This window comes from Henningerozyma blattae, chromosome 4 (genome assembly GCF_000315915.1).
Source record: "Henningerozyma blattae CBS 6284 chromosome 4, complete genome".
Taxonomy (NCBI): Eukaryota; Fungi; Ascomycota; class Saccharomycetes; order Saccharomycetales; family Saccharomycetaceae; genus Henningerozyma; species Henningerozyma blattae.
The window spans coordinates 636,251-663,430 of record NC_020188.1 but is presented as its reverse complement, the minus strand read 5'-3'; the positions used below and the strand labels follow the sequence as shown (position 1 = coordinate 663,430).

The 27,180-nt window shown below is 32.1% G+C and overlaps 12 protein-coding genes across 12 annotated transcripts; 6 read left to right on the top strand and 6 right to left on the bottom strand.

Moving 5' to 3' along the window:
- Positions 1-15: 15 nt before the first annotated feature.
- On the top strand, positions 16-1,005 carry HST2 (histone deacetylase HST2; the record flags this gene model as incomplete). The annotated part of the gene is made up of 1 exon (XM_004180242.1): positions 16-1,005. The coding sequence occupies one exon, from the start codon at positions 16-18 to the stop codon at positions 1,003-1,005; it is 990 nt and encodes a 329-aa protein (XP_004180290.1).
- Positions 1,006-1,110: 105 nt separating this feature from the next.
- On the bottom strand, positions 1,111-3,027 carry ULP1 (SUMO protease ULP1; the record flags this gene model as incomplete). The annotated part of the gene is made up of 1 exon (XM_004180241.1): positions 1,111-3,027. One exon carries the CDS (start codon positions 3,025-3,027, stop codon positions 1,111-1,113), a length of 1,917 nt encoding a protein of 638 aa, XP_004180289.1.
- A 323-nt stretch (positions 3,028-3,350) lies between these two features.
- Positions 3,351-5,948, bottom strand: VTC3 (vacuolar transporter chaperone; the record flags this gene model as incomplete). The annotated part of the gene is made up of 1 exon (XM_004180240.1): positions 3,351-5,948. The coding sequence occupies one exon, from the start codon at positions 5,946-5,948 to the stop codon at positions 3,351-3,353; it is 2,598 nt and encodes an 865-aa protein (XP_004180288.1).
- A 905-nt stretch (positions 5,949-6,853) lies between these two features.
- Positions 6,854-7,507, bottom strand: SEC4 (Rab family GTPase SEC4; the record flags this gene model as incomplete). The annotated part of the gene is made up of 1 exon (XM_004180239.1): positions 6,854-7,507. The coding sequence occupies one exon, from the start codon at positions 7,505-7,507 to the stop codon at positions 6,854-6,856; it is 654 nt and encodes a 217-aa protein (XP_004180287.1).
- Positions 7,508-8,353: 846 nt separating this feature from the next.
- Positions 8,354-14,728, bottom strand: TBLA0D02640 (uncharacterized protein; the record flags this gene model as incomplete). Its single annotated transcript, XM_004180238.1, has 1 exon — positions 8,354-14,728. One exon carries the CDS (start codon positions 14,726-14,728, stop codon positions 8,354-8,356), a length of 6,375 nt encoding a protein of 2,124 aa, XP_004180286.1.
- A 675-nt stretch (positions 14,729-15,403) lies between these two features.
- CDC4 (SCF ubiquitin ligase complex subunit CDC4) lies at positions 15,404-17,992 on the bottom strand (the record flags this gene model as incomplete). The annotated part of the gene is made up of 1 exon (XM_004180237.1): positions 15,404-17,992. One exon carries the CDS (start codon positions 17,990-17,992, stop codon positions 15,404-15,406), a length of 2,589 nt encoding a protein of 862 aa, XP_004180285.1.
- A 2,069-nt stretch (positions 17,993-20,061) lies between these two features.
- Positions 20,062-20,556, top strand: TBLA0D02620 (WW domain-containing protein; the record flags this gene model as incomplete). Its single annotated transcript, XM_004180236.1, has 1 exon — positions 20,062-20,556. The coding sequence occupies one exon, from the start codon at positions 20,062-20,064 to the stop codon at positions 20,554-20,556; it is 495 nt and encodes a 164-aa protein (XP_004180284.1).
- Positions 20,557-20,696: 140 nt separating this feature from the next.
- Positions 20,697-21,608, bottom strand: CTF19 (Ctf19p; the record flags this gene model as incomplete). The annotated part of the gene is made up of 1 exon (XM_004180235.1): positions 20,697-21,608. One exon carries the CDS (start codon positions 21,606-21,608, stop codon positions 20,697-20,699), a length of 912 nt encoding a protein of 303 aa, XP_004180283.1.
- Positions 21,609-21,917: 309 nt separating this feature from the next.
- Positions 21,918-23,450, top strand: MDJ1 (Mdj1p; the record flags this gene model as incomplete). Its single annotated transcript, XM_004180234.1, has 1 exon — positions 21,918-23,450. One exon carries the CDS (start codon positions 21,918-21,920, stop codon positions 23,448-23,450), a length of 1,533 nt encoding a protein of 510 aa, XP_004180282.1.
- Positions 23,451-23,822: 372 nt separating this feature from the next.
- Positions 23,823-24,293, top strand: EMA19 (Ema19p; the record flags this gene model as incomplete). The annotated part of the gene is made up of 1 exon (XM_004180233.1): positions 23,823-24,293. The coding sequence occupies one exon, from the start codon at positions 23,823-23,825 to the stop codon at positions 24,291-24,293; it is 471 nt and encodes a 156-aa protein (XP_004180281.1).
- A 139-nt stretch (positions 24,294-24,432) lies between these two features.
- GNA1 (glucosamine 6-phosphate N-acetyltransferase) lies at positions 24,433-24,906 on the top strand (the record flags this gene model as incomplete). Its single annotated transcript, XM_004180232.1, has 1 exon — positions 24,433-24,906. The coding sequence occupies one exon, from the start codon at positions 24,433-24,435 to the stop codon at positions 24,904-24,906; it is 474 nt and encodes a 157-aa protein (XP_004180280.1).
- Positions 24,907-25,473: 567 nt separating this feature from the next.
- On the top strand, positions 25,474-26,958 carry LPD1 (dihydrolipoyl dehydrogenase; the record flags this gene model as incomplete). The annotated part of the gene is made up of 1 exon (XM_004180231.1): positions 25,474-26,958. One exon carries the CDS (start codon positions 25,474-25,476, stop codon positions 26,956-26,958), a length of 1,485 nt encoding a protein of 494 aa, XP_004180279.1.
- Between the last annotated feature and the right edge of the window lie 222 nt (positions 26,959-27,180).

Here is a 27,180-nt window from a genome sequence, read left to right as displayed (position 1 = left end):
TTCAGTTCTGAATTAATGTCAAAAATATCAACCAACCCAGTTATAACTCAAATTGTAGAGCATTTAAATGAATTCCCTGAGTCCAAAGTAATCTTTATGGTTGGAGCAGGAATTTCCACTTCTTGCGGTATTCCTGATTTTAGATCCCCTAAAACTGGGCTATATCATAATTTATCAAAATTAAAACTACCTTATGCTGAGGCAGTATTTGACATTGAGTATTATAAGAAGAACCCCAAGCCTTTTTATATATTAGCCAATGAATTATATCCAGGTAAATTTAAACCTTCCAAATTTCATTATTTAATGAAACTATTTCAAGATAAAAACAGATTACAAAGAATTTACACTCAGAATATTGATACATTAGAGAGAGAAGCAGGTATTAAGAGCAGCTATGTCATTGAAGCTCACGGTAGTTTTGCTGAAAATGAATGTATAGAATGCAAGAAAAAATACCCCTTGAAAGTTTTTAAAGAAAAACTAAATGAGTTTAATAAGTTTGATAAAAATAATATCAAAAAATTTAAGTACGCAAGATGTGATAACTGTAATGGGCTAATAAAACCTAAAATTGTCTTCTTTGGGGAAAATTTACCTTCTGAGTTTTTCGAAACTTGGGATGAAGATTTAGAGCTACTTAATAATGATGATAAAGACAATTCACATTCAAATGATATAGTTATCGTGGCAGGTACATCATTGACTGTTTATCCGTTTGCATCATTACACGAAGAAATACCTAAAGCTATTAAAAGAATCCTTATAAATTTTGATAAGGCAGGCCAATTCAAAAGCTCTCCAAGAAACACTGACTTATTTTTTAAAGGAAGTTCAGATGATGCTGCAGTCGAGTTGGTACAAAATTTAAATTGGACAGAGGAGTTTGAAAAGATAATTGGAGAAGAGATTAAAGAAGAGAATGTTGAAGATAGAAAGTTACAAGATGAATTTGAAGTAAATACACTACTGAAAAGTATTAATGATTTGAATATTGCGAAATAAAAAGTTACTTATATCTTGACCTATAATTTATAAAGATGAAAAGTCATGCATTCATTAATAGATATACCAACTACTTAGATAAATACCTATATATTAATGATTATATTATTTGTCATTACCAGCAAGCACTAAACTTACCACATACTGTCTCATTCTAGCGGCATCTTTGTTATTAAAAGTCAAATCTGAGTCATTACTTAAATATAATGCATTCATGCATACATATATACCACAATCAAATCCATTAGGTTGCTGTGGACACTCTAAATGCTCTAGGTCAAATTCTTCTCCAAGTTTATGCTTACTTTCTTCGATAATATAATTTTGCAAATCTGTCAAAATTGCATAACTCATGGCATTGGGCCCATTAGAAAGTGAATCAACATAAAATATCTTTTTCAATTTCAGATCCGCCATGCACAATGCCCAATGTGACTGGTTTAGATTAATTGGGAAGAATATTTTCTCTAATTGTTCTATTTGTACCTTTTTTCTCTTCATCCACCTTCGTACACCTTGATAACCTCTTTCAGATAAGCTCGAGTAAAAAAAAGAGTTAAATGCAACAGTATTTGGAGAATTTTTCTCGATATATTTCATGAAAAATTCAATGATAGTATCATTCAACCATCTTCTTGGAGCTAATGTTTTTATATCATGGACTCTTATTTCTAGGTTATCCTTGTCTAGAAGTACCCCATTATCTTTTCTATTTATTGTGGAATTTACCCTATTAATTTCAGCCTCAGTTAACATGGGAATTAATATCTTGACCTCAGTCTCTGCTTCCTTATTTTTTCTTAGTTCCTCCATTAGCTTTTCTCTCTCATCACGCATCTGCTTAATATTTTTAGATTCCTTCTCTAAACTAACTAAATATCTATTAAACCTTAATTGCTGGAGTTGGAATTCTTTGTTTCTTTTTTCTAATGGTGTTAATTTCTGCTCTTTTAATAATACAATGTCATCATTCGTATAGACTTTATTTTCTGACGGTTTTCTACTATCTAATATAGCATTTTTGATTTTAGAGGTTAAATCTATTATAGAGCTCTTTAATTCATTATCATTATTTGTTTGATCATCTACTGCTTTATTGTAAGATTTTTTATCTTGTCTTAATAGATTAAGTTGCCTTTGTCTTTCATTCTTTAATATCTCAGGTATTTCATATTTGCCATTAAATATCATCTTTAAATATCTTATTTCATCAGATCTATCACGTAGAATAACTGGATTAGCGTGCGAATAATTTCTTCTTGCTTTACTTCTGCCTATAAAAGTTGTGCCATATTGAGGATATGATAATGCGCCATTAATTTCTCCAGAATCTTTCTCACCAATCTTTGTGATTTTTCCACCATCCCAATTAAAGGGATATTTAGACAATGATAAGCATCTTGGTTGTAAGTCTTGGGAGGCTACACTTGAAGATATCGATGAAGATGATGGAGGGGATGCCAAGGAGCTAGAATCCAAATTTTCTTCATTAGAGTGGTTGCTTCTACTAAAAGAAATATTGGCCAAATTGTCTAATATGATTTTCCTTTTCTTATTTTGTATAAAAAAGTATTCATTTTCTTTTCTTTTCTTAGCCTTTTCATTTGTGCTTATTTCAGTGGCTACACTATTTTGTAAGGTATTATCGTCCACATAACTTCCAACTAAACTCTCCCAAAATTGTTTCCCTGTATTTAACAAAGTATTGGATATACTACGTAAGAGGCTACTATTAGTTTGGTCAACCGCATCTTCTCTAGATTTCTTAGAGTGACCATTATGAAATGTACGCTTCATTTGCATTGGTAATTCCTGATCTACTACATCTAGGGAATGAAAAATTCCTCTGGAGGTATATATATTATCCATTATTCCAACATCAGGAAATTTTCTTTTTGGATTAAATAAAGAAGAATCGGAACTGTGTGTTGTAAGGGTCGAGTAGACAGGGGAATAATAACTGTTACGACGGTTGGGATATATACCATAATAATCCCTACGGATATCACAATCAGAGCCCATTGATCATAAATTTTCAAATTGGACGTTTAAATATTGTGGTCTGTTATTGTATGTTTTCTTAACCTTGAAGTGTTTTTAAATTTCTGTTTACAAATGTTTCAAAATCATTTTTCTGACACTCCGACATTTTTCATCGGACAGTGTCATTAATTTTTAACAAGTACTTAAAGAAGTGACGGAAAATACTGTGCTGGAATAATCTTTCAATCATACCATCATAGTACCATCAAACAACAGATATAGAAGGGGTTAAAAATGATAATAAGTTCAAGTTAAATAAAATTAGTATATTCTAAAATTTATTTCAAATACTAATTAGAATCCTATATACCCAGGACTTTTAGGACGAATGATTCAATAGCCTGTAAATTTTCAGGTAATGGCATATCAATATCTCCAGTATTTTCTAAAGTGTTTACAATTAGTCTTTTCTTTGCTGCTACTCTAAATGCTACCACAAAATTAATAATTAAGGACATAAATAGCACACCTGCGACAAGCATAGGTCCTAGGGGGGCATCCAGGTGCTCACCACTCCTCTGTTTTATGATACTTAATCTTTTCAAATAGATTTTATATGACCAAAGACCACAAAATAGGGTCAATGAAAAATAAATGTAGGCCAAAAGATTAGCAAGCTTTGGAAATTCGGATTTTTTTACTGAATTATAAATTGAGAAGGTTAGAACACTCAATAAGGTACAAACTCGTAGCCATCTGTTGAAAGTACGTTCATTTGCTAACCAAACTTTAGCTTCAACCTTAACTGGACCTGCATTTTTGATATAACTTGTTGGCTCGATAACACCAGGTGGTAATTCAATCTCTTCTTCCTCAGAATCGTATCCTACTAATTTGGAATCTCTTCCTGTCAAGATATTTAAAAATGTAGGGTCTTTCTTTTTAACATTTTTCTTTGATTTTTTTCTATTATTAATAGTAGTCGTATTTGAAGATGGCCCTCTATTTGGATTATTTTCTGTATCATCATCTGAAGAATCGTGATCCTCAAGATCAGCCTCACCCTCAGGGATACCTTCCATATTATTGATATTTTCACTAGTGTTGTAATTGGTGACGCCGTTTCCTACTGGCTTTGATTTACTTACGTTTGATAATCTTCTCATATTATCTAATTTTTTTTGAACTTCTTGTTGTTTCTTTTTCTTTTGTTCTTCTTGATAATAAGCGTCTTTTGGATTAATCTTGATATCAGATTCTAATTCTGGTAACCAAAATGGTAATGAATCTAGTTTATCATCGTCACTATAAAGAGATGCAACCCCTTGAATATATTTAGAAAATTTAGGAACCTCTTTTACAAGATGAGAATTTGTTAATTCTGTAATCCATTGACCATGCTTTCTTGGTAGCTTTGTATTTGACATCTTATTAGCATTATTGTTGAAAATAGTATTGATCATGGAAGGCGACTCATTATTTTTAATTTTGATTTCCATTACAGAGTATGGAAATTTAACGTATTCACCTTTTCTTAGTAGTTTTAAAGGATCCTTAACGTTGGAATCGATGTCGTTTCTATGCCAGACCTTTGGGTCTCTAATAGGTCTGTTTTTATCGAAACAATCTTCTCTTATATAAACAATGTCTGAATCAATAGTAATTCTAATTCTATCATCACCTGGGATTTGGAAAGCTGTTCTAGTAAAAATAGTTCTAAAAATAGGCTGCAAGTTTTCCTGAATAATAAAAATTTTCAAAACATCGAAATCTTTACCGATCTTATTCAGTTCACTATCCATAGTACCACTTTCTTTTAATTTCTTGAGCACTTTTTCTTTATATTTTTCATCACCATTAAATATAAACCCATTTAAATATTTAGGCTCAATACGAATTCTTGTCTCTTGGAAATCTTCAATAAAAGATGAAAGGTCATTGGTATTGGAACCAGTACTAGTATCATCACTTTGAACTAACATTCTCTTTTCCATAAAAACATTTTTGTTATCGACCAATTTGCCATTCCATCTGATTCTTAGAGTTGGTGCTTCATGAGTCTTCAATAACTTATCGTTATATAGAGTGAAGTCTTCATTATCGAAATATAAAGAAGTGATGAAGGGGTCCATTGATTTAGTAGAGACAATTGCATTATCAGGATCATTACTAGAATCTAAAGATGGTGAATCAAAAGTATTAGATTCGAATCGACTCTCAATAATATTGTCAGCATCATTATCATTTTCAGTTGGAGCAGCAGCATAAACTAAAACTGGTAAATGTCTTAAAATTCTCGTCTTTACTTCCATCAGATTATCTCTATGAACCCAAAACTTGAAGCTTTTAAAATTTAAATTGGCGCTATTACTTCTAGCCACACTTGACAATTTTGAGCCATTGACCATTGATTCAGAAGTCACGGTAGAGTTACTTCTAAAGATATTATACAGATAAGAGATTTGGTATAATAAGGGTGAATATCCTTCAGAATGGAATGGTAATTCCTGTAGCCTAACTTTCAATAACGCTTTTACCGATGGAAATTGTGGATGGACCTTATCATGTTTCTTAACAATCTTAACAAACCCAGTATAATTCAAACGAGAGAAATTATCCAATTCCTTAGTTTCAGCCAAAGTATCTTCTAAGATGGCTTGAAAAGTCTCGAAATCCAAATTCTTGATTTTCTCCTCGGTAGAAGATTGATCTTCTAAACGATTCAATTTTTCCATTAGACTATTGTATCTTTCTGATTGGAAAGTATAAACTTTCTCTAATTGGCCATCTAACGCTTCCACAAATCTCGATTCATCATCATTGGTCCAGGATACATTGTCACCAGACACTCTATTAGTATCGACAGGCTCTTTTAATAGAGATTTTAAAAAATCATAATCAATATATGATTCCTTCCAAGGTGGATAGACGTCATTTTTTAGCTTCGACCCAAATAGCATTCTCTATAAATCGATACGCTTTATTTATTATTGAAAAAAATATGGAAATTCTCCTAACAAACACAGGATATAAAGTTGGTATTTAAATAATTATGAAGTAGCAATGTTCCTATATAGTTATTAAATAATCGTGTCTATTTACTGGTGACACTTTCTGCCTTTATTTCAATAGATATTACTTACCATACTGCAAAAGCACGAGTACCTCTTGAATTTCAATAGTTCGCTCCACGTGCCATGAATTGGGTTTTACTTATTTAGTAGACTTGCGAACAGACAAAACTTTAGGCAATCTTAAATGAAATATAGATAACTGAATAATTTCAATTTACATTACATATGGCCTAACCAACAATTAGAGGAAAATACTTTCTGTACTCTGTTTGATTATCGAATAATTTCTCATATATTGAGAGGTCGGGATAAAGAGTAAATATAAATATAAATACATAAATAGATATATAACTATATATACAGTATATAGAGAAGCATAGATATAGAAATATATCCTACAACATATAAAATAAATTTAGTTAACCATTTATATATTAGGTAATGAAGGCCCGAAATGAATAGGTCCTATGATATTTTTTTTTGGTTTCTTAAGGGTTTACTGTTTAAATGTATTTGTTTTTAAATAAATAAATACAAAAGTCAAAAAAAAGAGATTAGTTTCTCTTATTAGAAATATCTAGAACAATTAAATTTCAGAGTGTGTCAAAATTGATGAATTTTAAAATTTTATTTAGTTTTTTTTGGATTTTATTTTTATTTTACTTGGATAAGAAGGAGGTAATAAAGTGGATAGAAGAGAAGGGGTGTTGGTCTTAGTCTATGGTGATGTGTATAATATAATAATAGATGGTAGATGTGGAATCGAATACTTGTATCATAAATTGCGTAAATTAATTACAACAATTAGATTTTGAACTGCCACCATTACTTGAATTAATATTAACATTGTCCTTTTTGCCTGCAGCTGGAGTTTCAGTCATTTTATTGCTATCTATTTTTTCTTGAATTAAATTGGTTAAAGTGAAGAAAATCTCATTGACATTCTTGTCATCTTTAGCACTTGATTCGATGAAAGGAATTCCTAATTCTTTTGCTAAGCTTTCACCTTGTTCGTACGTTACTGTTCTTGTTTCCATATCACTCTTATTACCAACTAATAACAGTTGAGCTTCACCATTAGCATGCTCATTCACTGTCTTGAACCAAGTTCTAATATTTTCAAAAGTATTTTCATCAGTGACATCATAAACTAAAATGATACCCATGGCACCACGGTAATAGGCTGTCGTGATAGTCCTGAATCTTTCTTGACCAGCAGTATCCCATAATTGTAATTTAATTTTCTTACCGTTGATATCAATGGTTTTGATTTTAAAATCAATACCGATGGTAGTAATGAACGATGGGTTAAACTTATCATCAACAAATCTAACCAACAGACAAGATTTACCAACACCTGAATCACCAATCAATAAGATCTTCATGATCGAATCGTAATTTTTTGCATTTCCAGAGGAAGCTGAAACTGTTCTTAAACCTGACATTTTTTGTATGAGTATATTATTATTATTATTATTAGTATTACGAGGAAAATGTTATAATTATTATTAGTAGTATCAACAGATAACAGATATTATGCTTTTCTGTTTATGACGAATGCTTAATGTGCTTTTTTCTTTTTTAAGAAATCTATTATTTTTATTTTTGTGGAACAATAATAAATTAATTAATAAGTTATTTATTTGAATGAAATCTCGAATAAAAATGCCCAAACTATCAAACAAGTATATGGTATTCGTTCTTAACAATTAACTAGTAGCCTAAAGTAACGTTCTTTTCCAAATCCTGGTAAATTATGTTTGATTCACTTGACTTGTATAATTTCAAATATGTCTTCAAAATATCTAATTGTCTTTCAAACGTAACCTTGACTAAGCTATATCTAACGGTTAGGATCACACTTAAAAATAATAAAACACGATCCGAAATAAGATCAATTAAGATTTAAGAATTTCCTTTTGTTAAAATACCAAATACTCGATTCCTTGATCTCCAAAGATTTGCTAATTGATTAGCTCCAAACTTACTGGAGGTTTCCTTGTGTTTTCCAGATGATTTGGATTACATTTCACAGCGTCGTCTGTCCCTGTTTCGGCTGAAACTCAGAACAGCAAAATCCACGGTTACCCGGGGATACCGCGGGCCCATAGAAATAAGAGTATAATAGGCTTTATGCATCGTACAGCGTCATCGCTAGTAATATGCTTGGCTGATTTGATTTTGGGTATTAGTGTACAGAGAATACAAATCTATGTAGTATAACTATGCTATGTAAGATAAAGGACTAGAAGTGTATGCCGAGGGAGTACAAAGTAGTCTAGGAGAAACAATTAAGCGTAGTAACTTCTCCACAACACACCTTCTAAATCTTCTAATTCTTCATTAGTGAACACGGCTCTATCGAACTGCCATGTATCGGTCCTGACTTTCTTGAATTCACTAATCGTCGTCTTCGCAGAAGAGCCTGCTATACCACTGGTTCGAGCCCAAGAGGATAACGTACTTAGCTGTTCTGGGATCCATCTAGGCAATGGGAAAACATACGGGAAAGCTGAGATAATGGCACCCAAACCCACTACACTACCATGTATCTTGATATCTGATTTGGATAGCTCCTTTCTCTCTTGCCATGTATGTGTGCCCAAATTCTTATTGAATTTCTTGATTAAACCATGTAAAAATTTATTTGATTGACCTAGATTATGAACAATATCAGATAAGACATCAGCGGCCTTCATTCGAACTTCTAAATGGTTAGGATCATATAAATTATGAACCACAAATGATAATATATCATCTCTATGTTTTGATGACAGTTGTAATAATTGGGCAGAAAAGAAATGCTGAACAAACGACAATTGAACTCTGATTTGATATGCCGTACTGGTCAAGGTAGTATCACAGATCAGATTAATCATGTTACTCAAATGCTCTTTTCTATATGGCATATAAGCCAGACTTGCGTATAATGGAGTTGGATCAACATCCGCTAATTTACAAACATCTTTGTGCTTCATTAATTCCATCAGAAATGGAGCAACACAGTCGTACAAAAATGGAACTAATAGAACTCTATTGGGACCTTTAGTCATTTCCTTAATCCAGTAATACATTGTCGATGATAAATAATAAAATTTAGTTTTTAAAATATCTTGAGGACTTAGCCCTACTAATGTTGCTGATTCTTTAACGATTTCAATAAATTGTTGTTTAATGATAACTTCCATAAATTCTGGAACAAATTTAACTGGAATTCCTAAGCCATTACTATTGTTTCTAGTTATTTTTAACAAATTATCAGGACTAGAAGAAGATTGAGAACTAGCGTTTTGAAGTAACGTGGTAAATAATTTAGCTATACTTTCACGAACCTGATCATATGGATGATAGAATACTATATCATTCAAAATTGGATTAACATCAGGGGTTTTAAATTCTAACGTAGTTAAAACCCCCCTAAACATCAGAATTTTATTTGCTTGATGTGAGGCTGCATCTGAGTTAGTGTCTAATAATTTATTTAATTTAGAAAAATGATAATAAAATGGAGGACATCTTCTAATATCAACAACTGTAGGAACCCACCAAGCAACTGTAGCCCAAATTTCAAATGCATCATGATTCAATTCATTTTCAAGACAGTCTGGAAGAAATTCATCAACAAAATCATTACGCTGTTTAATCATAGCATTAGTCATAAATTTACTACTAACAATTAGAGCAGAAAATATTTCTACCGAGGTAATCATGGAAGCTTTATCATATCTATCATAATATTTCTTGCATAAATCAAACAAACATGATAAAGGTAAGTCACATACTGAGTTTGCAATTAAGGAGATAATTAATATAAAAAATGAGACATTGCCACTGCTAAAAACACTTCTTGTTTCATTATCTTGCAACAAACTTGTGGTCATTTCAACTAGCCATTCTTTAGTTAAAATATGACCCATTGCTTTCATTACCTCAGTATCATTTTCAGTCAATTTAATTTCTATTTGTTCAGGCTTCATTACTTTCATAGGCGAACCCCAACATAACCAACCTACAAAAGCTCTATTATCAATAAAATATTTTGGAGTATTAAAATTATTCATTTCGGCTTTAAATTTTTTATTAAAGTCAATGGATTTTGTTTCCATCTTATTAATATATTTTGGATCAAAAGTATTCAATGACGATCTTGAAATATCATAATCATAGTCATTCAATGAAAATAATTTATTAAAAATACCCAAAAATGATTTCACTGCCAAATGGATGATGTGTGGATGCTTAGATAAAGTTTGTTTGTGAATGGCAGCGATTACATTTTTATCCGCCTTTGTTTCTAAACTAGATTGTATTCTAGTGACAAAACGCATCATCATCATTGCAATTTTCCAACTAATTTCCTCCTCTGAATTCAATACAGTCACCATCTTACTTTCAATGCTAGAAAGAAGAGTTATATAATTCTCTCGCTTATTGTCTTTCGCTCTCTTTATCAATTTAACTTGGAAGGCAACAGATTCATCTGGAGGAGTAAGAATAGGATCGAAGGCTCTATCATCTATGATACAAACACTAGATGGAATTTTAACACCATTAATAACTTCATTCAATAATTTCTCACTATATAATGAGATATCTTGTTCATTAATTTTACAGCATTCAAGTAACAAATTTAAGAGTTTTTCAAAATTTTTGTAATCTGTATGCAATTTTCTATGAATTTTCTTAATCATTAGAACTTTTAAAATAACTTGAATGCTCATGAAATCAGCTTCAGATAATTTTGTTTCCAAACTTGGTAATAAAATGTTGACAATAATAGAATAAGAGCCAACTAGTTGTTTCATACAGTGAACCAAAGTACCTTGAGCAGGTTTATGCACATCAGGGTAGACTGATGTAGCCAAGTCAATGACATCTCTTAACAACAGAGCCTCTAATTTAGAAGGTCTTCTGTTAGTACTTTTTAACAATACCCTACTTTGATGGAAGGTATTCGCACGAATGGCCAAGCATGTTGTAGTAAATGGTTCTTGAAGGTTTGATAAGGATTGTATATTTTCTAAGAATTCGAGATCTAAGAAACAACTAATGTCATTATTGAAAATTGTTTCTTGTCCCACATCAGTGAACCAGACCTTTAGACCATGTAGTAAAATTCTGTAGACTGAGGTATTATTTTCAAAATTAGAGGAAAGATACTTGCACATCTTATGGAAAAAAAACCCAACACGTGCCTTAAGTTCATGAACCTTATAATAATTAGGGTGTGAGCATTTCTGTTCGGAAGTGGAACCAAAAAAGTAGTTACAAGTATAAATATCTAAATCTCTAAAAGGTAGATCATCAATAGTGCCATTAGAGTCACCAATAGCTGGTGTATTAATACCAGATGGAGCCTGGGATGGGTCCGTATCCTCCATTACAAGGTCAATAGTATCTTTAAACTCAACCATATCTGGAGATTCATCGGAGAATTGGCTGTCAATATATTCTGTATCTTCATTTTTAGTAAGTGGTGTCTCATATTCGACATTTAAATCTGGAGTATCAGACTTCAAGTCTCTCTCATTTCTCAATTTAGTAAAATCTGTAATTGTTTCTGGTTCTTGAGATCTTTGGTCTACATTATTGAAATCTGGATCAAATAAAAGACTACACCCAGAAATTGCATGTGTAACAATTAAGATATACTTTTGAATTTCATCTGGAGAACCAGGATCAAGGTTATTGCCCTCTAACAACCTATCAATAGACGTTATGCAATAATTAGTTAATGTCTCAAATATATTAATAGCTAATGTAGCTTCATCTTCAGATGGGATATGCCAATCAAATGTCAAATATTGCTTTTGGAACTTTCTATTGTCAAATTGCATACCACCCCACATTTCATCTATTGGCAAAACACAATTTTCTGGAAACATTCTACAAGTTTTAATTTCTGTATTTGTTAGGGTAGAGAGCGCACTATGGACCAAAATAGAACTTACAACATCAATCGGTGGATTAGTAATGCTTTCATATACAAAATGAAAGAATTCCATCAGTTTATCACTAAATTTCAGAAGAGATTCATGAGACTGTCTAAATATATCATTTAATGCCATTAAATACAAAACTAATTTGACATCTCTTTGTTGAATTTCAGTAGAACTTCTGATAGAACCCGCACCTTTTTGAATTTGCTCTTTCACATTGAAAGATAACATATCAAAGAACTCTTCACATAACTTAGGCGTTCTCTTTACCAATGCTGACATCGGGACAGTAACCAATTCATAGTTTGGCTCATTTTCCCTAAAAGAATCGTTATCCCAAAACTTACGTTGCAACTGTCTTGAAAATAAATTAAATGTAGAGTCATCCATTGATTCAAGCATCAACATTGTAGTTTGGTTAATTTTTGTTACTAAACCATCATCCAAATCAATATCAACCAATTGGAATATTTTGTCCACATAGACTAAAAATATGTTGTCAAAAATAGTAGTAGAGGCCCTAGTGGCTTTATCTAAAATTTCATCATCATAAACAAAAGATTGCGTTATTTCAATGCTTTTCATTTGTTCAAAATGCTCGGCAATAAAAGGAAGAGTATTTGACTCAAATGTAATATATTCATCCTCCTTTACCATCTTTATAAAAGGGACGAATGATGCGATTGACACAATACAGTTAAATATATTACTCGTTAAATTTACATCATTGATATCAATCTTATTCACTAGCATTAAAAGTATATTCATAATATGGACACGGTAAAGTTTATTCATTACTAAATATCTTACCGTTCTAGTAAACCTTTTTAAAGCTGAAATGATTCTATGTCTGGAATTAACATGATCACCAGAAAGGGATTCATACATGTCTATTAAAACTCTTTCAAATAATAAGTTTGAGTTTTGTGGTTTTAAATCTAGTAGATAAGCCAATGCTGAAATATAAAAATTTGCAATTTCTGAATTCTTATTTTGCGCACCTACCGTAAGAATTTCTAAAAACATATCGACTATCTTAGTGTGACACTCTGGAGTTAAACAAAGTTCATGCTTTATTTCTAATTGCTCTTCTTTTTTTGCTCTTTTATGGTACATTTTTGTAAAACTATGAACAAACTTTGCAATAGGTTTTGTCCAAAACCCGCTGTTGGATGGGTGAACAAAGGTTTCAATAGACCTTGTTAAACTTAATAATTTTTCGAAATACATCTTATTATTAGAACCATTTAAGCCAAAAACAAATGGTCTTGCAGTTCGAGAATATGAATGAATCTGACCATCAGTTCTTAAATGACCTTGTAATCTATTAAACATAAATGTCATTTGTTCATCAGTAAATAATCCAAACTGATTGAAATGCTCCTTAAAATTGATAAAAAATTCATCCTTTTCAACACCTTTTAATAATTTCCAATGCGCATCTTCCGCTATATTACCTGCAAAATCGTAAATATGGGTATCGATTGTAATATTCGCGCTAACTGAACTCCAGAAGCTGTAAAAGAATGGGAAGTAATCAATAATTTTGTGTTCTGAGTTGTAATGATACGGGACACTTGACGTAATCATCGGTAATACAATAGTCATGGTGGATGGAGATAAACTAGATAATAAACGATCCATGAGATCTTTCATTGTACGTGTACTAGTTTTATCAAAAAATGCCTTTGCATTATGAGATAGTTTCAATAGTACTCTGAATAATTGGAGATCTTCCTTTGATGTAATTTCGTACTTCACATAGTCAGAATCAGGGTATGGTAGAAAAACACATAAGAAATCTACTAGCAATTTATGATCTAATACTAAACCAATATTTATTAATTCTTCAGTAAAATCTGTACCTTCATCATCAATAGTAACTAGGGAGGTAAATATTTCTACATGCAACTGTCTATAAATTTTTTGACCCTGTACCAAGGATAAATAGTAATAAACTGTAGCCAATGATTTTCTTAAAGTCAGGGGGAAATCAAAATGTAAACAATTTTTAAGTTCATTTGTCCAATGATTAACATTAATAATCGTAGCAGATCGAGAAGTAATTTTACCTGTTGCGTTAAAATCGGGACCTATGCTATCAATATATTCATTATCTTCAAAAATATCAAACTCATCGTCATCTTCTTCCCCTTCATCATAATCTGCGATATCATTATTGACAGCTTCCATTTCTTGCGTTAATAGAGGCATGTCAGAATGTGTTAAGAAATCATTAATTTCATTTTTCAATTCTGATAATTCCTTACTTGAAATCGATATAAGACCTTGTATATCTAATGAACTAATGGAAATATAGAGATTAACCATAACATGACATAAATATCTTGCTTGATCAAGGTGTGATTCTGTCTTATATGGCATGCAATCATTTACCATATAAAGAGGCTTAACTGCTCTGCTATACCATTTAGAATTTTTATCAAATATGTTTTTATAATGCTCTAGCGGATCTTTAACATAATCTAAACCATAATGAGCCAATCTTTCCTTAAGAAGTCTTTCTGAATTAAATGCATTCCATAATTTATCAGTTGGTTTTAATGGGCTTTGCGATCTTGAGCTTTTTTGTAAAGTCTTATAGTCAACAGTGCTATTAATATCCTCATTCCCATTAATGGTGGCAATAGGACTGGCGGCAGTACCAATCTTAAATCGTTTTGGAATGCTATCGCTAGTATCTGAACAATTCCTTGAATGCTTCATTAGTTTGCTTTAAAAAATGGAAAGAACTACTCAAAGGATTTTATTATAAAGTTTCCTCAAATATTTAGAATGTAAATGAATGTTTTAAATACTTTATCTATGTTGTTAAATAGTTAACAAAAATATCAAACTCATCGAATTCGTCTGTTTTAATTTTCTTTTCGCGCAGGTATTTCGGATATGTAAAATTATCCAAATCATACCAGATCAAGAATAGTAAATGACACAAATGTTACAGGAATAAATACTACATGTCAAATAATAACTAAAAAAAAATGTAGCAGGCATATATAATTTAAAAGGAAATAAATTTAAGTATATACGTGAATATTTATTATGTAATTAACTAAAAAAAATATTGATGACTAGGTTTATAAAAATTGTAAACAAACTCTATGTAATAAAAAAAAATATGTAAAAATGATAAGAAAATGTATCAGAGCTTAAGATTTGTTACGTAAGCTATCAATTAATATAGTATTCATTAAATTATTATGGAGAATTGAAGCACGAGGAATTAAATGTAATAATAATGTATTTTTCTAATATTAATACCTTTAGTGAGTAAAAAACTAGAAGAAAAAATAATAAATTCTTCTGAAATAGTTTAAGATCATTTGTAAGTAGAGAGAAATTTATGATGATGCATAGCAAGTAATAGATTTGTTATGATAATCATGATGCAGGTGAGTCGGTTGTTGCATTAGTTGCCAAGCCTTCTCGTTGAGAATTTGTATAGGAATTAGTATCATGCACCTCTTCGTCACCATCCTCTTCATCTTGTTCTCCTGTTCCTTCATTTTCTGTTTCATGATTATCTTTCTCATTAGAATCATTTGATGAAGCAAAAGATTCGAAATCTAACAATTCAACATAGCTTTGGCCATCTTTCTCCACTGCTGCCACCAACATATTACCTTTAAAATTAACAGACCAAATTTGATCAGCATCACATAAAAGGTTTGCATGGACTAATTTACCTGATCTTAAATTGTAGACATTGAACTGACCTTCAGAACCACTTACTAGCAAGTTATCACTCATATAGAAAGTTGTAATTGCACTTAAATTATTATGATGGTAGGCAAATTTCCTTGAATAATCATCTGAATCCCATCCCCTTAATGATCCATCAGCAGCTGCACTTACAAGATATTTATCTGATAATCTTAATAACCCTACTAGAGCAGTATGTCCTTGTAAAGTATACAAAGAACCTGAAATTTTCATACATGGTATGGAGTTCATTACTCTTGCACATTTACCATTATTCCAAATATCTTTTAAATCCCAAACTCTTATTGTGGAGTCCATACTTGCAGATATACACCTTGATCTCTTATGATCATAAATTGTGGAATATATACGATCTGTATGCCCAGTTAAGATATATAAACATTTCATTTGAATAATATCCCATACGATAAGATTATTATCATAAGATCCACTTACAACAATATTCCCATGACCAGAAACGGTTCTAACAGAAGCTAAATGACCTCTTAATATCCCCACGAAAAATGGATTATCTTGAGTAGTTTGATATAGGATTGGCTCATTAATAGTTTTAAGTTTAATATCATCATATTCTTCTACAGAATAGGGTAATTTCCAAACATGTAACGTAGTATCTCTTGAACCTGTAATGATATATTTTGTATTTTTATATTTTACAATATCTAAACAACGCACAGTAGATGTGTGTCCTTTAAAAATATGTGTACAACAACCACGTTTTATATCCCAAACTCTAACTGTACGATCTGTAGAACCACTTACAAGGATACCATCTTCATCATATTTTAAAGCCCAAACACCGCCATCATGCCCAGCTAATTCCAAGAGAAATTTTTTCAATTTTGAATCATAAACTCTAATCATTCTATCATCAGCACCAGTAATAATATAGTTATCTTCGAATTGTAAACAAGTGACAACGCTTGTCATATGACCTAATAAAGTTGTTCTCTTTGGTAAATAAAATGGGTTATACCAATTTTTCAAAATTTTTAATTTCTTTAAGAAATCATATCTATAACATAATTCTTCTGAGTTAAATTGTGGATACTCTAATGATATTTTTTTAGAATAATTGTTAAAGTTATCTGGAGAGACAAAACTTTCATTAATTAAAAGATGTTTCCAAAGATATGGGGTATTTATAATTAACCGATTCCAATTTTTACAAGTTTGTAAACAATTAATGATATCTATGAATGAGAGATTAATTAAAATCTTTAATGCCACTTCAACTGGTAAGGAAGTTATGAAATCTCTTTGTAAATTATCTTTCAAAAAAGTCGATAGATCAGATATTTCAGATCTATTTAAACTGGAGATCAATTTGAATAATAAATTCTTTATACATTGTTCCGGTAATTGATTATTAATATTATTAAGAATATCGTTTGTATAATTTGACATAATCTCTGTTGTATGTATACTATTAGCAGTGTTATTGTTATTAGTTATAGTATTATTATTAGCGGTAAGAATTGAATTAGTTGATACAGGTAATAATGAATCCATAGATTGATCTAAACCTGGTGATGCGACTGGAGATAACGGCAGAGCATCATCCAATACTACATCATTATTAAGTATGGTAGTAGCGTTAATATTCGAAGTAGTTGTCGATTCTGTAGGAGTAGTTGTCTCCTGTACAGTCGATGATATATTTGTATTATTCGAGATCGTAGTATTATTGATGCTAGTATTTGTAGTTGCAGTAGTTGGTGATTTATTCATATTCAAGTATTTCAAATTATTATTACTATTTGATTTCGAAATTCTAATCTTTTTATTATTTTCCCCCGTGGAACTCATTATACTATTTGAAGTAGAATTTGTATTTGTCGTTAACCCTGTTGGATAATTCACCATAACATTACCATGATGAGAGTTATTGTTCATAGTGGAGGCTGATGTATTTGTTGATGTTATCGTGCTAGTGTTATTGGTACTATTATTTATCAAATCATTTTCGATAGTTGCTTTGGATAATATTTGAAATTTATCACTGTTCCTTCTCTTTTTAGAATTCGTAGGAATATAGGAACTTGAATTGTTTAAATTAATCAAAGTAGAGGTATTATCATGTATTTGATACTGATATGGGATCGGGATTGATTTTAATGGATATTTAGGTGGTATCGAAGTATTGAACATGGAGAAATTCGAATTCAAATTCACTTTAGTGCTAGAATCAGTAGATGAAGGAAGAGTATGTGATCCTTGTAATGATGGGTTCAGGTTTGTCGACATTCTTATTGTAAAAGAAAGAATACGATACAGAATAAAAAGAAAAAGACAAAAGAAAAGATGAAATGCAAACGATATCAGAAGATCAAATAGAGATGTGTGACTCCAAGTAATATGCTTAATTTTTTTATTTTCCTTTTTTTTATTTTTATTTTTTTTTTTGATAATTGTTATTATTATTGTTTGTTTTTTCTTTGAAAAAAAAAAGTAGGAGACCTTTGGTAATATATATATATGCTTCAAAACAGGAGTGATGTAGAAAGCTAACCAGTAACGAAAGATGCTGAAATGATGTTTATAGTTGAATTCTATAATTTTATTAATTACTTTTTTTATTTCTCTTCTAAACAGAACAAAAAAATAACCTCAAGCACAATTTGAAATGAACCAAACTTTGTGTAACAAGTACCACTAGTTTAAAATATTCCCTTGCCTAAATGTATTGGATCTCAATATATTCCAACTTTTTTTAAAAAAAAGCACTATTAGTGGATTTGACGAGTTGATGAATGGAAACGTTAACGTTAAAGCTGTTGTTACCTGTAATAATTTTAAAAAAACTGTTTCAAGAACAGATCTCACGTTGAACGTACGGGGTAGTTTTTAGTTTACGAGTCACCAACACTATTACAATTTAGGAAGTGAATCCCTCCACTTTGGTTATTAGCTTGTGGATAGTTTAGCTTGTGGAGAATATCCTTTCTTAGTTCAACATTCATCAGTCATTATTATTCATCGCCTTTACTCATTGGAAGAATTGCTCTTAGTGGCTACTTTGGATACGTCCGTTGATTTCCGCGTTTGCCGGCCACGCTGTCCAGGGTTACATCCACGACCAATTAGGGCTCATGGTTATGTGTCAATAGGGTTTCTAGGGTTAAACAGTATTAGGGTTGTCAGGGTTATTTTCATTTTTCAGGGCTACTAGGGTTTCCAATATAGGAAATAGATTACGACAGGAAATTGGACTAGCCAATAGGTATGATTTTTTATAGGTATTAATGACATGTTAGACTCAATAAGAAAATTAGAAGGTATTCTATTCATGATTCAAGGATTAGAAAAATATTTCCACCATCTTTACAGCACTATAGTGGTGGAAGAAAAAAAGCCATTATTGCTAATGCCATGGTGTTAGCATAATAATAATCTGTACATGTGATTTCATTAGTAATGACACAATATGTTGGTGTAGGATTATTATTAACCTCGGATATATCTTGGCAGTCTCCGTACAGGAGTTTCTGTACAAGAAAAGTTAAGGGAGAGGAAAACAATCTCCTTTCTTATAAATCCCATGCGAAAAACAAGCCTATAGTGAGATCAAGGAGTATCTTGATCTTGTGTGTAAATTTATCTATCAAAGTTATTTACGTATATGCATCTATACTCTATATGTTAGTGTGTATAACGAAGTTTCCTTTTTAGATCGATCTGTGTAGTTCCTATGAAATCAATAACTCCGGGCTCGAATAAACAGGCAGTGGTGTGATAGAGATCGATAGAAGTTACGAAAAAACAACAACATAGACATTCGTTTATGCCGGAGGCTAAAAATAACCATTTCAACTGAATAATAAGCGAATTTAGATTAGGTTTTGTTATAGTTGGGTTTCTCAGGATTACAATATTTATATACTGTTTGTGTGCGCGTGTTAGTTTGGGATGATCACTGCCTCCTCTTTTTTTTAATATTTTGTCTTGATCTATTCTGGATTGAGATTGGCCAAGGTTCACTAGAACTTTAATTTATTCGTAATCTTACCAAAATTCCCTTGCACTTTCTTCTTGTGAGTATTTTTCATTAGTGGTTTTTTTTATCTTTTGTTTTTAACCTTTTTTCTTGCATCTCCTTAAGATTTCGAATGAACTATATATAAATAAAGTATTGGTTAAAATCCTCTGTATTTGCATTTCTAAACTTTCTAAACTTTTTTTTATCTTGAAAGTCGACCATTATCTTTGTTCTATTTCACTTCGTTTTTTGTTTTTATTTTTTTCTACATTCGTAGTACCCCCATTAGTTCAGTACCGTACACAGCTTCAGTTTACTCTTACGTATAATCTCATAGATGCCTCCTGCACCAATTCCACCACAAGGCTGGAAAGCCGTTTACGATTCACAATATCAGACATTCTATTACGTGGATTTACATACCCAGAGATCGACCTGGGATCCTCCACAAGGAACAAGATTCCCACATTCATCCTATGGACCACCTCCAGGTGCTCCAGCGCAAGCCCCTCCACCACAACAGTATCAACAGCCAATGGCGTACCAACAGCCTATGCAATATCAACAACCAATGCAATATCAAGCTGCACCAGTCCAATATCAAGCTGCACCTGCACCTAGAACTGTAGAATATGTCAATTCGAGTTCAAACACAAATAAATCTTCTTCATCAGGAAAGTGGCTAGGTGTTGGTGCAGGGTTAATAGGTGGTGCACTTTTAGAACATGCTGTCGATAAGCATCATGAACACGAATATGATCGTGCCTATGACGAAGGGTATGCGAATGGTGAGTTTGGCAATGATGACTGTGATGATTACGCTACATGGTAACCACCCTCTATCTTTTCCATTCATTGTCATATAGTTATTATGCATTCAAAATATATATACTGTTGTATAAGTGAAAAAAAAAGCAATTGTCATATTAATCAATCAATCAATCGTTATTCATATTATTTTTTCTTTTAAAGTTAAGTTGGGAACAGACAAATTTTAATTAATTCCTCAGTTCCTACTTCAATCCCGTATTCTTTTATGAGTTTTCTCCATATGACGTTAAGATCAATTTTATTTTTCAACAATTGATCATTTTTATTCAATTTAATAAACCAATCAGTATTAATCTCATTAGTCGTAGTATCCAATTGAATATTCCAATAGATATATAAATCTAATTTAATATTCTCATTTGGAAAATTTCTGAAGATTAACCTATTCAATTTTAAACATGAATTATTTTCTATAATTTCAATATTAATATTTTGATTCTTTTGAGAAATCTTATTGGATAATCGTTGGAAAAACTTGTGCCTTTTAAATTCTAATCGATCCAATTCAATTAAATTTAATAAAATATTAGGAGATGATATGTTTTTTAAATTACAAGAAGAGAAATTATCACTATTAATTACTTTAAAGGAAGTGATTTTATTTTGTTCAGATATCATTTCAAATTGGACTGAATTATTTGTATGTTTATTTTTGAAACTAATTTCAAATTGTAATTTGGAATCATTAATTGATGTATCTAATATCTTTATATCTACAAACGGATATGCTCTTTGCAAATACTTCAAACGTAAATCCTTATTAAGGATAGGCAGAGTATCAAGTTTACTCAATAATTCATCTTCAATATTTGAATTACCATCAATTTTAAACAATTTGGAATTTTCATTTGATAAATCATTAGGCTTAGGAAAAGAATTATTGTATATTAAGCCCTTCCAAGATTCATCTTCATCTTCCTCATCATCATCATTATCATCTTTATTCAAATTTTTGTATTTCTCGATACGATCCAGCAATTCTTGCTTTTTTCTCAAAAGAATTCTTTTTTGTTCTTCTAATTCCAATATCCGATCATTTTCATCATTTGACATGTTGTTGTATGTGAGTAAAACATAGTTCAAATATAGCTCTATTTAATATATACATAAATTGTATGTATTTAAATATAGAATATAGAATTTTGAATATAAAAATAATTATTATTTGTCTTAATATCAATAAGGCGAAGCCGAAATGCCGGTGAAAAATGATAAAAATTATATAATAAATAGTAGTACCGAGAAGTTAAAGAGAATAGAACTGATTAAAAAAAATATATATATATATATATTAAAGGAGAGTTTTAAATTTATTTAAATTAATTTTATTCTTCATCACTCTAACCCAAGAACAATTGGATCATGTTTACATTAGCTTATCGATCAAGAGTCTTTACTGGTGCTCGGAATATTGATTCTTTGAAAAATATTATTCGAACCACACAAATCAATCAAAGATCATTATTCCATTCCAATGCTATCCTATACAATAGTTTCAAGGATCCTTACAAAGTTTTAGGATTGAATAAAGATGCAAAAGCAAGTGAGATTAAAAAAGCTTATTACAAGTTAGCCAAGAAATATCATCCAGATATCAATAAGGATAAGGGAAGTGACAAGAAATTCCATGATATTACAAACGCCTATGAAATCTTAAGTGATGAGAAGAAAAAAATGCAATACGATCAATTTGGATCTGCTGCCTTTGATAATAGTCAAGGAGGAGGCAGTGGTGGATTCTCCGGAGGCAATCCATTTGCAGGAGGCGCCAATCCATTTGCTAACGCAGGTGGGAATCCGTTTGGATTTGGTGGTATAAACTTCGAAGATTTGTTCGGAGCTGCATTTTCTAAAGCCAATGGAGCTGCAGGTCGTGGTGGTGGCAGAAGTAGTGGGCGTGGCAATGGATCACCTTTTGGTGGGTTCTATAGTGAAGTCCGTGGTGATAATGTAGAAGTCATACATACTTTAAGCTTCAAGGATGCTGTATTTGGTTCTCGTAATGTTACTTTGAATGTCAGCAGTATTGAACAATGTAAGACTTGTACCGGTAGTGGTATGAAACCTGGCTCACACAGATCCGAATGTAGTTCATGTCATGGGACAGGGACTACTGTACACGTCCGTGCCGGTTTCCAAATGGCATCTACTTGTATGAGTTGTGGTGGTACTGGTGAAAATATCGCTCGTGAAGATGTATGTAGGAATTGTGATGGGGAAGGTACTGAACCTCGCCCAGTACAACGTACAGTGCAAGTTGAATTACCACCAGGATTGGTAGACGGTGATGTGATCCGTGTTGCTGGTCAAGGTGGATACCCAAATATTGCCATTGCACCAGAACAAAGAGATCAAGTAAAGGTTACTCGTGGTGATTTATTGGTAAGAATCCGTGTGAAACAAGATAAAGTATTTTCCATCCGCAACGGTAATGAACTATGGCAAACGCGTGAGATTCCTGTGACCACTGCTGTGCTGGGTGGTAACGTTGTTATACCCACACTTGATGGTAACCAACTAAGACTGCGAGTACGTTCAGGAACTCGTGATGGAGAAACCGTAAGTGTACCAGGACAAGGTGTTCCACGTGGTCGTGGAGGCTTATCACGTGGCGACATGAAGGTCCAATGGAGAGTACCTGTACGTACACCAAAGACTGCTGTGGAACGATGCTTATGGGAGGCATTAGCTGACGTGACCAACGATTCTGGGGCATCGAGGTCTCCAGATCACGTGAGACTGGACACAGACAGCTCCGCGGGAAATACCAAAAGCAGTAATTCAGAGCCTTCGGATGCTAAACCAAAATCTTCTACATCAAATAACTCCGACTCGGCTCTAAACCGTTTGGAACAATTCTTGAATCGTACACTTAAACGATTCCAGAAAAAATAGTGGAAAAAAATAATGGAAAAAAATACATACATAATACAGAAACAAACAAATAAACAAACTCAAACAAACAAACTCACACAAATAACATGGCGAGATGGAAAAGGGCATAGAGATAGTTACCCACATTATCAGGCACACTGTCCCTCAAGCTAGCACAAATTTTCTTTCTTGCTGGATACGAATCACCTACACCATTCTATTAAACACACATAGTATGGGCTAATGCATAATAGATAGACACTCATACTATACTTGAATTTTATATATTATAACCAATAAACCATATTGTTTATACTTGCGTATACATTGCAACCACATCTACTGTAAATAATCTAAACTATAATTGAGCTATTCAAAGTGTTATCAAAGACCATGCTTACTGATTTTGAACAGACTATATACTGGTGGTATTTTCTAATTCATATCCCCATCAGTATTTTTATTGACACAAGTATCATCACTGAAGGTCGCACATTACATCCAATCTTCAAGAAGGCCATTAACTGGCATACTGTGGAAAACAATGATTATTTAGTTGGTGAAAGACCCAAATGGCTTCAATTTTTTGTCTGGACCGAGATGTTTTACCAGCTTCCACTTTTCTTCATCGCTGTGCTGTACGGCACAACAACCATCCCTGAAACTTTTCTTAAACTATATGGATTATTAGCAGGAGGTTCATCGTTGTGGTGCTTGATAGATATAGTGTTCAATGGCCATTACTTCCTCCTAAACCCTAAAAAACACACCCCGCGTAGGGCGCTACCAATCATGGCAAAGTTGAAATTGGCCCTTTTTTATTTCCCGTATTTTCTTTTACCTACTAGACTTTTATTCCTATAAATAAAGAAAAATTAAATAAAAAAAACATAGAAGGCATCCACATTCCCGTTTATATATAAAAGACACGCCTATATATATTTGTTAGTATATACTTGTTAAAGACGCTCCATACATTCAATCGTTCATAAGTCAATCAACAATGGCACCACAAATCCCACAAGGTTATACCGTCCGTGAAATGGAATTAAGTGACATCCAGCATGGTTTACTGGATACTTTATCCGCTTTAACCACTGTCGGCGATGTCACCGCTGAAAAATTCCAAGAATTGTTACAACATTGGAAATCATTACCTTCAATTTATAAGCCAATGGTCATTGTCGAAGACTCTACTAAGAAAATTGCTGCTACAGGTGTGCTGCTCATTGAAAGAAAATTGATTCATGATTGTGCGAAATTAGGTCATATTGAAGACATTGCAGTGGACAAGAATTACCAAGGGTTAAAACTAGGTAAGGCTATCATCGACATCTTGACCGAGTTGGCTTGGAAGGAAAATTGTTACAAGATCGTCTTGTATTGTTCAGACTCTAATGTCAAATTCTATGAAAAATGTGGTTACAAACTAGACGGCGCTAACATGTCCTTCCGTAATCCAAAAAACAATGTATAGGAACCATATGCACACATTAAGGTTTACTTACCCTTGTCACGAATTCGATCTTGTTTCTCTAAATCTTAGAGCACATTCACATTCTCATTACATAGATTCATAACGATATGTAACTTCTCTAATTAATTCTTTGTCATCCCATTCTTGGTCTAACTTCTTTTGACTCTTTTTTTTTTTTTCACACGTTTTGTTTAGCTTCACGTTTCTTACTAAACATTTTCCAATTTTAATTTTCAAATTTCAAGTTTCTTTAATTTTCGCGCTTCGGTTTCCGCTCATCGGAAACTTCGTCTTTATTATTTAATTGCGTTATTATTAGGCAATTTTACTTCGAATTCAAAATTGAATTAGCTTAATTTAATTAATAAGTTCTTAAGAGCACTCCCTTAAATATTTCCCATTATTGAACACAATAATAAAAGAAATATATTATATATACAAAACAAAAAGGAAAAAACTTAAGTCATTCAAATATAAGCAAGTATACTATCCTCTATCGTAGTACACTTAACCTTTTTTTCCCCTAATATTTGATCTCACGCACAGTTAGTTTCTTTACTATTCACCATGTTTAGATCAACAACTTCTAAATATTCTTCCAATCTAATTCAAATCCAAAAACAATTTTTATCCACAAAGACACATGATGTCGTCGTCATAGGGGGTGGTCCAGGTGGTTACGTCGCCGCCATTAAAGCCGCTCAACTAGGTTACAACACTGCCTGTGTCGAAAAGAGAGGTAGATTAGGTGGTACTTGTTTAAATGTCGGTTGTATCCCATCCAAATCTCTTTTGAATAATTCTCATCTTTATCAAGAAATTAAAGAAAGCGCCGCAAAGAGAGGTATTGATATCAAGGGTGATGTCTCTGTAAATGTCCAAAACTTTCAAAAGGCTAAAGATGATTCAGTTAAACAATTAACTTCTGGTATCGAAATGTTATTTAAGAAAAATAAAGTCACTTATTACAAAGGTACTGCCTCATTTAAAGATCAAAATACTATTAAAGTGGTTCCAATAGAATCTGCGGCTGAAAAGGAAGAATTGGAATTAAAGACTGAGAAGGTAATTATCGCTACTGGTTCCGAAGTTACTCCATTCCCAGGTATCGAAATCGATGAAGAAAGAATCGTTTCTTCTACAGGTGCTTTATCCTTAAAGGAAATCCCAAAGAGATTAGCCATCATTGGTGGTGGTATTATTGGTTTAGAAATGGGTTCTGTTTATAGTAGATTAGGTTCTAAAGTCACAATTTTGGAATTTGCACCAGCTATTGGTGCTTCTATGGATGGTGAAATTGCAAAGACCACTCAAAAATTCTTAAAGAAACAAGGTTTTGATTTCAAACTAGGCCAAAAAGTTGTTTCTGCCAAAAGAAATAACGATGTCGTGGATATCGAATATGAAGATGTCAAGACTGGTAAGAAAGAATCTTTACAATCAGATGTTCTATTAGTAGCTATTGGTAGAAGACCATACATGCAAGGCTTAAATGCTGAAGCTATAGGCTTAGAAGTTGACAAACGTGGCCGTGTTGTTATTGATGATCAATTCAATACAAAATACCCAAATATTAAATGTATCGGTGATGTCACTTTCGGTCCTATGTTAGCTCACAAGGCCGAAGAAGAAGGTATTGCTGCTGCTGAATTCTTTAAGAATGGCCATGGTCATGTTAATTACAATAACATTCCATCTGTCATGTACTCGCATCCAGAAGTTGCTTGGGTTGGTAAGACTGAAGAACAATTAAAAGCTGAAAATATTGAATACAAGATTGGTAAATTCCCATTCATTGCTAACTCAAGAGCAAAGACTAATATGGATTCTGAAGGGTTTGTTAAGATCTTAATTGACGCCAAGACTGAAAGAATCTTGGGTGCTCATATCATCGGTCCAAACGCCGGTGAAATGATTGCTGAAGCTGGGCTAGCTCTAGAATATGGTGCTTCTGCTGAAGATGTTGCCAGAGTTTGCCATGCTCACCCAACCTTATCTGAAGCATTCAAAGAAGCTAACTTAGCTGCTTTCTCAAAGCCAATTAATTTCTAAGCAAATCAATTTTGTTTTTTTGCTTTTGAATTCTCTTAAATATTAATGATCTATCGTCTGCTTATTCTATCATAACTATACTTTTTATTATTATTCCTTGTACGTATTCATTTATATATTTTACTATTCCTCTTTCCTAAAACCAATATTTTTTTTTCTTTTTTCTTTTGAAATTATTATGCTTCCCTCTTCAAGTTCTTTCAAAATTTAAAGATTTATATA